The following is a 16,030-nucleotide window of genomic DNA, read 5'->3' as shown; positions in this document are numbered from 1 at the left end:
TCTAAGGTGATAAACTTCCAAAGGTGTTTTTAATTGTTTATGCATAATTTTACTTCTTATACATAACATAAATTTTGGAAATATTCTTTAGTCTATTAATTGTAAAGTTGGTTAGTATTACACAAGTCCCTTGGAAAAATGATATTCATTCTTAATGTTTACTACTTGTACGACTTGATATATTTGTCAAGGAGTTAAGACCTGCAAAATTAAAAACAAAATCAAACATTATAAGAAAACAAAAAAAATATATATTGCACATTAACAAATACAATAAGCCCTTAATTTAACATCACAAAAGGATCAAAATAGAGTCCGCAATTGCAATCACGTGCAAACAAAGAAACAATACTTAGAGTAAGAAAAATGAGTAAAAAATAGGAAAATAGTTGATAGATTAAAAATTTTCATTTAGAAATGAAAAGAACAACAAAAAAATGAAAAAATCATGCATGGATTGGCTACCCAAAAATGTAGGTTTTCCTAGAGAGAAAATCATTGAAGGTCTTAAGGCATAGGGATCTAGGGTTGCTATGATGCGCTAACAATGGGTCCAACAACAATGCCAAAGTGCGAATAATCGCAGGGCACAACATCGTCGAGGGATGAATGGAGGAGACACATTCGAAAGGAGGAGGGTATGAAAGTAGTGTAGTGGGACGATTGAGGCCAAACACGAACAGAGGATGCACAAACAAAAATACCTTTCTATTACCCATAGTGAAAGTGAAATAAATAATGAAACACCAAGAACGGTAATGGTTCGTAGTAGCACCAGCTTCAAAGAAGAATGGAGATGGAAGAAATGAAGATCACAACATAGATTGAAGAAAACTTTGCAATGAGAACAAAGATAACATAAATGATGGGTCACACAGATGAAATGGAATGAGGAGTTATTAGATCAGTTGTGTCATATAACCGATTTAATATCAACCTAAAAATATTAAATTAGAAATGTGTCATAGATATTATATTACATTGGTTACTTTCAATAACTAGTGTTATTCATAGAAAATTATGTTGGTTTTTTTTATAATCGATGTAATATGTGCCTCAATATTACAAAATTGCCATTGTATACCATTTTATGTCAATTTCAAAATAAACGGGATAATATCTTGATGTTAAAAGTTCAATTTGCATTAGTGATATATGTACTGATATGTGAATTATTGTTTGATTTGTGTATTAAGTATTGACAACTATGTTGTAACAAAGATATTCTAACTTCACTGATGGTTCCACATAAGATATGAGGTGGTGAGAAGCTGAATGGGAGTTCTTACACATCGTGACATGTGTAGATATACAACATGAGTTGTGATGAACTTATCGTGATAAATTATTTTTGGGTTCGCTTATAAATTTAGGTTTTGGATTGGATCAAATGGTAATATCTTATACCATATACTTAATAAGAATCTTCCTTAAATCTATATGTGGTACATATGACTATTGTATATTTGTATTTGATTTAAATTGAAATGTTTATGGATTGCTAATGAAGTTGTTACCTTTATATCGTTATCTTATATTAAAAATTTATTTTCAATAACTTACCTTTGGATTTGTTCTTGGTTTATGACATGCGATGATTTTACTGTATATGAGTAGATATATGTACATATGTAGGAGCAACAACCGAATGAGAATAAAAATTTTATTTTGACTTTTCTTTATAAATATTTGTATTTTTGTATAATTTGTTTATGTTTAAATTGTATTTCAAAATATTCTATATTTTGTTCAAATACTTTATTAGATTATGTTACAAGCGTCAACTTTTAAATTCACATAAAAAATTATCTTTTTACACCGTCAAACTAATTCAAATCAAATAAAAAATAAGTTAATGTAATTTAAAATTTAGTTTTGTTTAATTAAGTTTTATAATTTCTTTTACAAAATTCAATTAGATATTTTTGTCAGGTAGATGTTAATACGGTCTTTATATATATACAAATGTCACTTTGTGTGTTTTTTTCAAATTTTTGTTTAAATTTCTTTTTTGCCATGTGTCAAGTGCTTACCAATGTTACATGAAAAGGTTAATGACATGTGTCAGTGTCACAAATTAAAGTTAGTTCCACATGATAGTATTTTGAATTTAGTTCAGTTCTTATATTTGAAATTTTGATTCAATTGAGTTCTATTTTTTTTTTTAAATAGATCAAATTTGTCCCCTTTAGAATGTAGGGATAGACCTTTTATGTGACGTGAGGGGCTATGGCCCCCGATACTTTTAAAATTTTTAAAATTTATATATTGAATTTTTATTTATTTTATTTTGAAATTATATGTAGTATTTATGGAAAACTAATGGAAATAAAATTAAGTATTTTTTACTTTCTTTTATGATGTTAATAAATAAAATATAAAATCAAATATTATAAAGAATAAAAATATTTATTAAGATTCTTTTTTCACATTGTCTTTTGAGTCTTTTAGATATTATACTTATCTTTGAGTCTCACATGTTTTCTATCTTTTTATTTTTGAAGAAAAAAAAAAGTTAAACACAAACTCATTATTTTACTCTCATATTTTATGTTCTCTTCCATTCTTAAAGAAAAAAAAAAACTCTTTTTTGTCTCACTTGATAGTCAAATATTAGTTTAATAATTAACATTTTTTTTTCATCTCATGAGCCTTTATATTTTCATTTTTTATCAATATAGAGGAAAAAGTAACATTGTAAGGCCCACTTAATTTCTGCCCTAAATGTTTAAGGGCCTAACCTATTCTATTGGGCCTAAGGCCAACCCATAGGGTGCCCAAAACCCTTTTCCAGACCTATACCTCTCATTCTGCCCCCATTTCGCAAGACAACCCTTTTCTCCTTACACACTCTTCTGATCTTTTCAGAGCTCTGCTAGGGTTTGAGCCAGTTTCCTCTACGGGCCGGAAGCCTTCTTCAAGTAAGTCGAACATCCCTTTTCTTCCTTTTTCGTCGTGTGTGCACCTGTATAGTATAAGGTTTATCCTTATAACCCCATTGTCATCCTTGTATGCATTTTTCAGCTCCTTTATCAGTTCTTAGAGCTGTAGCGCTCTTTCTTGAGGCACTGTTGCTTTTGCTAGCGTATTCCAAGTAAGGAAAGCTAGGGTTTTTCGTATTCTCTGTATATCTGCCTATTCTCGGCTTTGCCTCGTGTTTATATGACTTGTGTGCTATTGTGGTTGCATGGAATACCTTGAAATGTTGTTTTGTATGTGATGTTTGTTTGATGCATGTTGGAACAGTGGCAAGAACTGGTATTTTCGTCTAAGCGAGTTCATCTCGCCTAGGCAAGAATAGTAGAACCTTACCCCAGTTTCTGTTCGAGCTCTCGCTTAGGCGGAGAGCTTTCATTTTGAGCAATGAGTCATCTCGCTCAGGCGAGAGGGTCTTGCCTAAGCGAGAACTCGTGAAACGTGCAGGGCTATCTGTTGGCAGTCTCGCCTCAGCGAGAGCCTGTAGCTCAAGCGAAAGACCCCTTTCGTCTGAGCGAGGGCCCATGGCTTGAGCAAGACTGGTGTAGGAACTTGCTCTATGGCTATTCTCTTCCATATTTTCGGTTGTTGGTTGTATGATTGATTAGATTACCCTATTTAAACCATTAAGTATATGAATATGCATGTGTTATCTGATTGTATAGGACTGAAATTGATGAGCTTGGTATGAATAAGTGCATGAATCATGATTGGTTGATTGGTTGATTTGTTGATTGGTTGGATATTGGCATGAGATTGGTATGCTTGATAAATCTATGGGTGGTTGGTGAGACATAGCTATGGTATGAAAATTTACGTAATTCCATGAAACTCTTGGTGAGACTTCATGGTGGTGTTGGATGTGATGGACGTAATTCCATGAATCTCTTGGTGAGATCTCATGGTGGTGTCGTATGTGATGGACATAATTCCATGAACCTCTTGGTAAGGTTTCATGATGGTGTCGTAGTGTATATAATTAGGTAAGGATTCAAGTAAGGATTGCATCGAAACTCTAAAGAGTCAATTAGTCTCACGTAGAGCGGACTGTCTCAAGTGGTGAGAGTAGTAGGAGGCTCTAGTCTTTGGCAGGATAATGGCCTTAGATGCTTGAAGGCTAACATTGTGCGTGGTAAGGTGAAACCCATTGGCAATGGCTCTGTAGAGTAGTAGAGGTCACCACAAGTGCAAGCATCCAATGAATCTGACCGATTATATGTATACAGATAAATTGAGTCTTAGAGTATTGTTGTTTGCTATCACATGCTTGATTGATTGATGTGTTCTTGACTTTTAAATTTTATGCTTAATTGTATGATAAAACCTTTTTACTCTAACTTACCCTTCTTGCTTGTGTCTGTCTTCTTGTGTGGTTTTTCCTTTTTGCAATGATCATCAATTCTTTGGTGTGAGCAGATATGAAAACCCCTGGTGGTCGTAGTGACAATGGAGATGCTGCAGCCTAGATGGTCATGGGTTGATGTTGGACTCATGTTTTGAAAGACCTTTGTTATATTGTAATCTCTTGCTATGAGCAAGCTTTTGGTCATCCGTTGAAACTTTTATATTTTGTTCTAGCATTGTGCATGGCTCTGTTTTCTCGTTGGTAGATTTGGATGACTGTAAAATCCTTATACTTTAAGTCTCATGCCCTTTGGATATTATAATTTATGTGATGTTTTATTTAATTAGATTTATCTATTAAATGGGACATTACAAACATACTATGTGTTTTTTCATAATCAATTTTCAATTGTGCTTTATTATATCATAGAGGGTTTTTTTTAGTAATTATGTCTTTGAATTTTTGATTAGATTATGACAAACTATTTTTGAGTTATATTTTTTTTAAAAAAAGGTATATGGATGAAGAATGAAAGAATAAATTATATTTTAAAAGTAATAAAAGGGAAGTTGCCCATGAAGGTGAAAACAAAATAAATTCAAATTTTTTACATAATCTTAAACATCATACTAATAATCAAATTATTTAATTACAAGAGTCATTTCTTAAGGTTCAAAACATTACAAGTGATGAATTTGATATTAATTATTTTGAACGTGGTAGAAGAAAACGTCCTCACTATGAGAATACAACTTTATAAATGTTGAGTATATTATTTTAGCTCCCCCAACATTCTTAAGCAAGATCTGCCATTGCTAGAATGAGATCAAATTAGTAATTAAGTCTAATTACAACTTATATATACATGTTAAAATATTATTTTAGAATTTATATATCAAATCGCTTCACCTAAACATTGAAATTTATTTTATTTGTTAATTTAAATTTAAAAAAAAAATACCTATTTTAAACTTATAATGTTTTCAAAATATTAAAAATGTATAGTGAAACATGTAATTTTAAATTTTAATATTTTAAATAATTTCAATTTGTATTTTCCTTTGTCTAAAAAACTGTATTTAAAATAATTTAAAGAACTGCCCTTGTTTAAAAAATTGTATTTGAAATAATTTTAAAAAACTGTATTTTCCTTTGTTTAAAAAACTGTATTTCAAATATTAAAATTAAAAAAAAGTGTTACTTTACATTAACATTTGTAATAATAAAAAAATTATAAATTTAAAATAATTTTTTTTTCTATTGAAAATAAAAATATAAAAAATAAAATTAATTTTAATATTTATGTGAAGTGATTTGATTTATAATTCTAAAAAAATTAACACGTATATATAAGTTGTATGTAGACTTAATAACTAATTTGATTCCATTTTGGAGATGGACAACATTATTTCATTTTAAAAAAAAATATTAGAGTCAATTGAGTCAAAATTTCAAGTATAAGGACTCAATTGAATTCAAGGCACTACCACCTGGAACTAACATTGACACGTGACAGATATTAACTTTGACACGTGTCACCACCAACACTATCATGTGGCACAAACGTGGTGACATAGCATGGCAAGGACCTAACATGTGACAAAAGAAAAACTTAAAAACACAATCGAAAAAATAATGTCAATTTGACAGAAATGACCTGATTGACTCGCTTTAACAACAAAATGGAGTTAATTGAATAAAAATGGACCAAATTGAATGATTAAAACAAAAGTTAGGACAAAATGATAATTTTAGCCAAAATTTTATAAGTTTCTAGAAATCGCGAATAGGTACACGCAGAAAGACACAATGAAGCACACAGTTTTCTAGCATACAGCTTTTAAATGTGGTAAGTTAAAAGCACACAAAAACACGAGAAATTGATTATGAGATTTTCAAATCGAACATTAATCATAAAAATTTATAAATATTAAAAGAATTTAAATAAATGTTGTGGTTAAAATAATCTAACGGAAATTATATTCTTTCAACGGTTTAATGTAAAAGAAAAAACAAAAATGTTAATGAAAACTATTCATTTTATAGTTAGTGGTTTTAAAACTATGACTTTTATAAAATATAATTGATAATAGATATTAAATAAGATTCAAATTAAAATACTATTATTACAAGAAAATCATTAAATATCATCCAATTTTAAAGACAAAAAATAGTTAACCAATGGTTAATTTAGATATCAATTTATAAACTAAAAATTATTGGTATATAAAGTAGTCTCTATCATGAATACAAAATTATAATTAGTTTGTAAAGTAGAGTCTCAATTAATACGTAACATTAGTTAGCAAAATTTTAATTACTAAAAAATTAGTGTCTAAAATTAGTCTCTAAATTTTAATAATAATAATTCCATAATAAACTTTTAATAAAACAAAGTATGTTACAAATCCTTTATGAAAAACTATTCATACATTATACATTAGTAATTCTATAATATTAATTAGTATAAGCAAAAAGAGAAACTATCTTTTAAGTTTTTTTTTTCATCTTTAAAGAATGTCAGTTTTGTTTCAAGTGTTTTTGGTGGAATGAGTTTTTTCTCTTGTTAATTATTAATTAGATCTTACAATGAACCTATAATTTAACTTGATATGTCTAACACATATTCATGATCAATATTTTAAAATATTTGACTGATACTTATCAATGAAATTATAATCTATATAACAATACAATAGTATTACTTTTGTGATGAAAATAATTTATAATATTTTATGTTATTTAGTATATATGTATTTAATTTGGATTCACACTATAACAATTATATATTTATCATGTTTTTAAAAATTATTGTATATTTGTCAATATACATATATTATGTATCATATTCTATTATTTACAAAATAAAAATATCACTGCATCGGATACGACACGTATCCATGTATCGTATTCCTACATCATATATTATATCACATGTTAATTAATAAAATGAATAAGTAGTTGACTTATTTTAATGAAGTATTAATATATTTTGTTTTCAATACAATAAAATAAACTATGCAATAAGTTTAATATTATTGATTTTTGTTTGAAATCGGTTAACGGTTAATATAATTGAAAACATGTGAGATTTTTAAAAATTGTCATATATATTTATTAAATTTAAAGTAAATATTAATGTGCAATTAACCTTTAAAAACTAATCAAGATTTTAAATTTACACTACTAAAAATTCTTATATTACATGAGAATCTTCTCGCAAATTTGTTAAAAAAGTTTGCAAGAAAATATTTTTTCTACTATTTTTTTTAAAAATTTTAATTGACATGTTATTCTTTCGTGGGTAATTATTTCTTACAAAATTATAAAATTCGTAAGTATTTCCTACAAAATTTGTTGCGAAAAGTGTTTTATACAAACTATTTTTGCAAAAAAATTGGTATCAATTTTCTACAATTTTTTTTCATAACAAAATCTATAAGTATTTCTTAAAAACAAATTCATAACAAAATTGGCAGAAAATATAAATTTTTTTAGTAGTGTTATAAAATACGAAACAAAAGCATAACATGTTTTTTTAAGATTAACTGCATATTAAAATTATTTTTCCTCAAATAAATAAACATAAAAATAACTAAAAACTAACTGTTTAATTATCTGAATCATTATCCGAGTTAAAAAAATAGAATTAAAAGTTTTGAAATTTTATTTGTTACTAAAAATAAAATAAATCAATAGTTATGAACCTTAAACAACCATTTATTCAAATTAAAATGATTTAACACTTACAATGAATGTATAGTAAATTCTGCATCATTTATTATTCTTATCATTTTGGTTCCTAAAAATAAGATTAAAAAAAAATAGCATTTTATTTTGTTTTCAATTCCATTTTCTTTCTCTAAACTCTTCAAACCATGTGAAGCTCACACATCAATTAAACAAGGTGTCAACCTCATCTAGACATGCATGTTGTTGTCTACATCATCTTATTGAAAAAAAAAAAACATCTTCAAACTGAATTCTAGAGACATCATACAATGGACACACATTCATGTTTCTGAGTAACACATCACTCAGTGTTTTTATAGTCCATCATCGAGGCTTCAATGTCAGCATACGAGGTGTTCAAATCAATGTCTATAGGCATGGATGATAGTTTTGCACGTCCTGAACAGATAAAACAAAGAAATATATATTCAAAAAGTGACAAATATCCTGCATATATAGAACCCATGTTCAAGAAAAAAGAAACCAAATTAGTATTGAGAAAATAAAAAATCAAATACCTTGAATGAATTTGTCTCTATCTTCTCCATTGCCTCCATTGTTTGAGACATGTTGGGTTCCACCATTTATCTTGTTGGATGCTTCGTTCTCATTAACATTGGGATCAATGTATGGAATGTTGAGATCAAAATCTAAAGGAAACATTGAAAAGTTTATATGTACTACACCTAAAAAAAATATATTAAAAACAAGATAAATGCATAATGTGATTTCTTCTTAGGAAGGAAAATTTATTTTTTCAAGTAAAAAAATTTAATAGTTTTCTTGATCTTTTATTGGGATAACTTTTTAATTTTGTTATATTATGAATGTCTTTAATTTGATTTTTTTTTAATGTAAGTTTTTTTTTTTTGGTTAAATTTATCATGAAAATGTTGTTATAATTATCGGAATGACTCAAAGAGTTTGAGAGTTTAAAACAAATTTAAAAATGAAGTTTGAAGTAAATTCAAGGATTTTTAGACCTAAAATAGTTAGTGATATTTATTGAAGGCCTAAAAAATTTTTGTTGGAGACCTAAATCATGGACTTTAATATATGATATTTGTTGTTAATGGCTTATGTTACCTGTTCCTTTTGTTAACAAATTTTCTTTCTTTCCTCCATGGTTTGAATCATGTTGGGTTGCAAGAAATCCTTCGTTGGAATCCACCATGGATGCTTCCTTGTAAGGAATGTTGAGATCAATATCCAAAGGAAAGGTTGGAAATTTTGCATGCACTAACATAGGTATACAAAAATGAGACATTAAAAAAGTGTTTGAAAATGGCACATAATAAAAAAAAAGAAACAAAACTTAAAAGTTACAGCACCTTGATTGTTTGAACCCTGTTGTGTTTCATGGTTAGGAAGTGGTTTGTTACCGTCAATGAGTGGTGTTAGAGTGTGCAGAGGGTGAGAATTTTCACAGGGAGCATTCAAATCAATATCCAGAAGCATCTTCAACAGGTTCAAGTGTGATTGATGATTAGATAGATGTTCAATATGAATGAAGTGAAGGCAAAAAAATCAGTGGAGAAAGGGGAAAGAAAAAGATTAAATTTAACTTGAGTTTTGTTGGTATCTGCCATCACCAACTTCTAGAAAACTTTTAGAGGCATTTTCTTCATATATGTCAGTTAAAGGAAGATAGGGGGAAAAAATGTTAATAGTAAATGAAGAAAGAGAAAAAAACATTAAAGTTTTTATTGCATGTTTATGGTGGCAAGGGATTAATATATTGAAAATGGTTTTATCAGAATATTTTGAACTATATCTTGAATGCACATTACAGTTACATGATCCAGATAGAATTATAAGTGTTTTTTTAAAAGATGACAACTATTTATTTTTATTATTTAAACTGTTATATTAAAAATAATTTTTTTATTAATCGAGTTTTATTTTATAATTCTTTTTTTTAATTTTTTATTGTTTTTCTTTTTGAATTTTTGACTTTAACCTTCAGCCGTTTAAAGATTAGGGATTTTAGAGAAATTATTAAGTGTTATATATATACAACCGGTAGAGTTCAAAACATAGTAAATTCACTTTTTATTCTTCTTTTGAGTTATTTTAGTGTTTTGAGTTGCATGTGCTTCAAAATAACTCAAAGTGAATCTTTATTTCTTTGTAGTTATGAGGATGTGTTCAAATATTTAATCAAGATTTTCTATGTGTAGATATAACATCTTGTGAGAACTAAAGTTGTTAGGAACAATCTTTAAGTTAGGAGTTATTCTACTCCAGAAAAGGAAAACTAGTAAGTTTGGTATGTGTAACATCCCTGGCGCACCACGCCCAGAGCATGTCAGGTTACTACAGCCCGATGCACCCCAACCCCTCACCCTTCTCCGTCCATTCATACTGGGTGGGTTGTTGCCAGTGGGAATCGAACCCCTAACTCGACCCACCTAGCCACCACCACGGGATAATTGTGCAACCTGTAACAATCTCTCCCTTAACAATTGTCCACAATAATCAAACTCGTGACCTTGGCTCTGATACCAATTGTTGGATCGAGTGCTTGCCACTAGATCAAAAGTTATAGCTATTAGTTAGGGCACAACGTTTTTTACTTAAGAGTATAACAGCCCAAGAGCCATAAATTCGATTGTGACTCAGCCCACTTGGCCTTTGTCATAGGACAATTGATGCCACCTGCAACAGTAACTAAGCGAGCCTAAGCCTCACTAGACGAATTTAAAGGAAATTAACTCTAGGGCTTGATTCGTTTAAGCAACTCCAACCCTTGCTAGATGAAAATGATTTTTGAAAATTCCAGAGAACTATAGTTGACTTCGTTGTTGGGAAAATTTAAAGGAAATTAGCTCTAGGGCTTGATTCACTTGGCAACTCCACCCTTCGCTAGACAAATATTTTGAAATGAAAAATAGTGGGTTCATAAGGGAATGAGTCATTGCAAAAATCAAGACTTCCTTGGGAAAGTATACCTCTAGGGGTGTCTCGCTAGGCGAGGAAAGAATTCATTGAAAGAGACTGAGTTTGAATGAAGGACAAACTCAAAGCAAACCATGTAAGGGTTAGGAGACAATAAGAGTAATAAGGAATGAAATGAGTCTTCTGTGATTTTAAATGTGAGTTTGAGTATAGTCAAGGTCGTTTTATGTCTTAAATATACTAAGTTTTAATTGTTCTATCATGTGTGTGAATGATATGTATGGATATAGTTATTCCTAAGGAGATCTATCATATTGGATAATGTTAGTGTATGTATTTGAGTATAGATTTCAACGTGAGATTAACTCTACTAAACAATAAGACTCAAATAAAGAAGGATGTTTAGGTGAAGAGAGTTAAAGAAAGTTCCTTAGTCTAGGGAGGCGATATGAGAGATTATCGTATCTTGTAGATGGTATGAGAATTTACCTTGTTATACAAGTTATGACAAGTGCAAGACTTCATATGAATTTAACACTTTTACATAAGTCTTTCAAAAATAAAGTCTTTTCGTACATGTTTAGTAGAAGTTATGACATGTGCAAGACTTTATATGAATTTAACACATTTACATTCGACTTTTGAAAATAAAGTCTTCAATACATGTTTGTATTATGAATGCTTAGATTGAGATTGTTATTGTTGTATTGATGAATGTTCTAACATATGATGCATAAATACATTTCACTAACTTACCTTTTTTTTTCTATTAGTTGTTGTTTCTCTTCTCTTATGATCGCATAATATGTGTGAGTAATGGATAATGGAGGATAATGATGCACAACAATAGGAGTATTGTAATTTTGGGGAGTAGAGAGTGGTTACTTATTAATTTAATTAATAGTAGTATTCTTCTGATTTAGTTGTTACAAAAAACATCAAAAAATTATGAAATCCAAATTTGGGATTACGTAATATTTTAATAGATTTTAGTGTTTGAGATTTTGATGCTAAGTTCAATTATATAAAGCTTAACTAATAATAGCCTTTCATTCTTCAAAGTATATGTGAAAAATAAAAATTAGTATTTCAAAGCAATAATCTTCTAGTTTAATATATTGTGTCATATTAACTCTTAGATGTTAAATCAAATTGACACTACAACAAAAATTACTTTATACAACGACATAAAATTGTGATCTAAATTATAAAAATTGTGGTCTAAAGATTAGACAACAGTTTTTTAGGCGTGATATAAGTGAGTAGCTATAGGTAATAAAAAACAGTTTTTAGTACGACAATACTTTCAAAACCGTTGCTTAATATCCTTACAATAAACAATAGTTTTTTATGTTGATTTTAGACCTCACCTATATTTTTGAACCGCAATTTTACTGGTTTGCCCACATAGTTTAAAACAACAATTATATAATCATGAACTTTCTTGATATTTATACAGTATTTATAAAAATATTGTTTATTATATGTTTAAGTCACATTTATTTAACTGTTGTCTAATTTAGTGTGGTCCAAACTATAAAATGTTGTAGTGTGAGAATAAAATAGGGACAAAATGTGTGATGTTAATAAACTAATTTTGTGGTAAAGATGAATTTTATAATATGTTAATTTTTAATTTCAAAGTACAGTAAATAATTAGAATGCGGCATATATTTTTAAATATTTGAAAGATTATTTAGCTTCTTATTCATGATGAATGATTTTTCTTTATTTTTAAATAAGTATAGAGAGTAATTTAATAAGCATATCTTTTAAATAATTTTTTTGAAATTAAATAATCTTAATATTTTGTATGAATGTATAATTTGAATTTGATGATAAGTAGAGGTAGGCTCTTTAAATTTAATGATAATTAAATATAATACTATTTGGATCTTAACGAGATATATTTTGTGCATTTATATTTCTATGTTGAAATACTATTAATAAATTTTATTTGTAGTTTTTAAATTATTTACTTTAATAAAAGTAAATTGAGTTCGGCGTATATATAATTTTAATTATTTACTTTCAGCTAATATGTCTTTTATATTTGTTAGTAAACATTCCTTTATTTGATTTTAAATACTTTGAATTCTATATTATGGAGCTTAAAAATGGAAATATGAAGGGCTAGATTTGAGGTCTTTTTGCTGCTTTTTATTATTTTTGAAGTTAAGTGATGAATTTTATTATATAGACTAATTCAAATTTAATTTTTTTCTTTTATTTCAATTTTTACAATTGGAATTAGACCTAAGTACAACTCATGTTGAGGTTCATACTTGTAGTTGATATATATATATATATATATATATATATATATATATATATATATATATATATATATATATATATATATATATATATATATATATATATATATATATATATATATATATATATATATATATATATATATATATATAAAAGTTTGTCATCTCTTGAAATGTTTACTGGTTTACTTGAACAATGGGAGAAATGTGTATGGACTAATGTCCCACAAAATGTCTTTCATAAATCAAACAATCACTCTATCTTTCATGGAATAAAATGGCACCTCACTCATCTAATATATCTCAGTTGCGTTTTTCAATAAAAACTCTTTTTCTCTGCGAAAATCTATTTCAAATTTTTTAAAAGATGAATAATATTACATATTAAATCTTTCGGTTATTAAATTGTATAAGTAATATATAAAATTTGTTCCACAGAAGGTGAATGATTAAGTCTAGAGGAAATCATTTCAAGGAAATGAGAAGAGTTTGCAAGGAGGACATACATATTAAAGAATCTTCACAAGGAATATCGATAAAGAAAAAGACAAACATTATATATAGTAAGTTTAATTACTCACATGATACTCACTTTGGTACAGGTGTGTCAATCTGGTATCTGCTTTTGAAAAAGTGCTTCAATTAGGTCCTTTTCAGACGGAGTTGACTACGTCATTAGTCAACGTGTCACGTGTCAGTCTGTGGTTTTTTTGATTTTTTTAAAAAAAATTTGAATTTTTTGAAAAAATAAAAATAAAAATGCCACATGTTAGGTTCCTGTGTGTGACACGTGGCATTGTCAGTGCCACGTGTCAGTGTCACTATCAGATGTCATTATGTTGATTTCGATTTAGTCCCTATATATGTCTTTTTGTTTCAATTTGGTACTCACTTATGTGTATTGATTCAATTTTGTCCCAATTTTTTTAATAAGAAAATTACTTTTGTAATCCATTATTTTAAGATTAAAACTAATTAAGTATAAATATTTTTGCAAAATTAAGTACTAATATTTATATTGTTTTACTAATATTTTTTAGACTAAATTTATTATTTGTATAAAATGTTTTACTAATATTTTTTTTATTAAAAATGACTTTTTAACATATTACTTTATTAATTACTTTTTTATTAAGTACTCATGTTTTTTTAATTATTATTTTTTCTCAAAATAGAACAAAATTGTCTCTTATTAATTTTAAACCAAAATTTCTATTTGTCTGAATGTTATACTAATATTTTTTATTAAAAATGACTTAATAAAATAAATTTTACCACTAAATTTTAATATAAATATCAAATACTTAATTTTTGTAAAAATTTTATACTTAATTACTTTTAATTTTATAAAAAATGAATTTTAATTGTTAAAAAAAATTAGGTCAAGATTGAATCAGATACACATAAGTAGGTACTAAATTGAAACAAAAAGACATATATGGGGACTAAATCAAAATCAACACAATGACATCTAATAGTGACCCTAACACGTGGCATTGCAATGCCATGTGGCACTGACAATGCCACGTGTCACACACAGGGACCTGACACCTGGCATTTTTATTTTTTTTTTTCAAAAAAAAAAACCACATACTAACATGTGGCACGTTGACTAACGACGTTAGTCAACTCCGTCTGAAGAGACCTAATTGAAGCACTTTTTCAAAAGTTGGGATACAATTGACACTTTTTTAAAAGCAGGTACCAAATTAACACACTTGTACCAAGGTGGGTACCATCCGAGTAATTAAACCTATATAGTAAACCTTTAAATAAACACTAAAGAAGGTTGAAGACCATATTAAAGAGCATAATATATAAAACTTTTTGTAAGAAATGAGAAATTGTGTTTCTGTTAGAAAGTTCTAGAAATTTCTAGCCTATTCTAGAACAAAGTGGTTAAATGTTATAAACTAATTTCAATAGTTAATTCATGCACTTAACTATCTCAATAATGCAAGAGATAAGGAGGTACATTTTTCTTCCATTCTTTGAATTGGATTTCTCCATACGTAAATATGCATTCGATATTTTTATTTAATTAATTATAACAATTAAGTAAACATAACACTATAAAAAAATCCTTGAATAATTATCAATTTTAGTGATAAAAAATAGTTAGTCATTATGATAAAAAATTTAGATACTAAATTGTATTGTATATGGGCGAGGTAACCCCCAAGAGTACATAGGTTGGAGGGCTAGTGGGACTACACAACTAAAGTACCCCTTAAAGTACACGGCCAATAGAGTACATGTCGGCCCTGTAGAATGACATGTGCTCGAACCATAACAATACTCCAAGTCAATATAATCACTACTCAGAGAGGGTAAATCTGAGGTTGATTAACTCATTCTAATTAACAAGTAATTAGGTCAATTGAACTAAAGCTCAGCTAGGTAAGGCCCATGACCATAGTATAAAAGGCACATTTTACAAGTACATGATTACATTTACTTTGTCATTGATACCTTGATACCTCGTATTGATTTGGCATCGAAGTGTCTTTTGCAGACACAACCCTCCTCTTCCGTTCGTGACCAGAAGACAAGTTTCCTTTGAAGCCAAGTTCGTAGACATTTAGAGTTGTTTAGGAGACTTTGTAGGATATAATTCAACCTTGTAAGAACAATTGACATCCATCGTGGGGCCGACATATATTTTGTAAAGAAGAAGCTATGACAGTTTGAAAAGTTTAAAGACTTGAGAGTGGTGTCCACCAAGCGCAAAGTTGTGGAAGCGAGAGAAGTTGAACCCTCCATTAAGTCGACCACTATACTAGAAGCCTAAGTGAAGATCAAC

General features: G+C 28.2%; 1 protein-coding gene across 1 annotated transcript; it reads right to left on the bottom strand.

Moving 5' to 3' along the window:
- Window positions 1-8,196: 8,196 nt before the first annotated feature.
- Window positions 8,197-9,282, bottom strand: LOC146882013 (uncharacterized). The gene is made up of 3 exons (XM_085667939.1): window positions 9,140-9,282; window positions 8,572-8,703; window positions 8,197-8,452 (listed from the first exon to the last, which is right to left on the bottom strand). The coding sequence occupies exons 1-3, from the start codon at window positions 9,225-9,227 to the stop codon at window positions 8,355-8,357; spliced, it is 318 nt and encodes a 105-aa protein (XP_085524065.1). The 5' UTR covers window positions 9,228-9,282; the 3' UTR covers window positions 8,197-8,354.
- Window positions 9,283-16,030: the final 6,748 nt, after the last annotated feature.

Source organism: Vigna unguiculata, chromosome 10 (genome assembly GCF_037176805.1).
Source record: "Vigna unguiculata cultivar grain cowpea cultivar isolate G323 ecotype 2 chromosome 10, ASM3717680v1, whole genome shotgun sequence".
In the NCBI taxonomy this organism is placed as follows: Eukaryota; Viridiplantae; Streptophyta; class Magnoliopsida; order Fabales; family Fabaceae; genus Vigna; species Vigna unguiculata.
Note: the sequence above shows the minus strand (reverse complement) of the source record. Positions and strands in the feature narration are given on the sequence as shown.

What these genes read in the sequence shown, in the direction of transcription:
- LOC146882013 (XM_085667939.1), bottom strand. Translation starts at nt 9,227, where the DNA reads ATGGTGGATTCCAACGAAGGATTTCTTGCAACCCAACATGATTCAAAC. An exon ending in TTTGTTAACAAAAGGAACAG is followed by an intron (nt 8,704 to 9,139) that starts GTAACATAAGCC and finishes TGTTTCCTTTAG; the next exon opens with ATTTTGATCTCAACATTCCA. An exon ending in TAGAGACAAATTCATTCAAG is followed by an intron (nt 8,453 to 8,571) that starts GTATTTGATTTT and finishes TTATCTGTTCAG; the next exon opens with GACGTGCAAAACTATCATCC.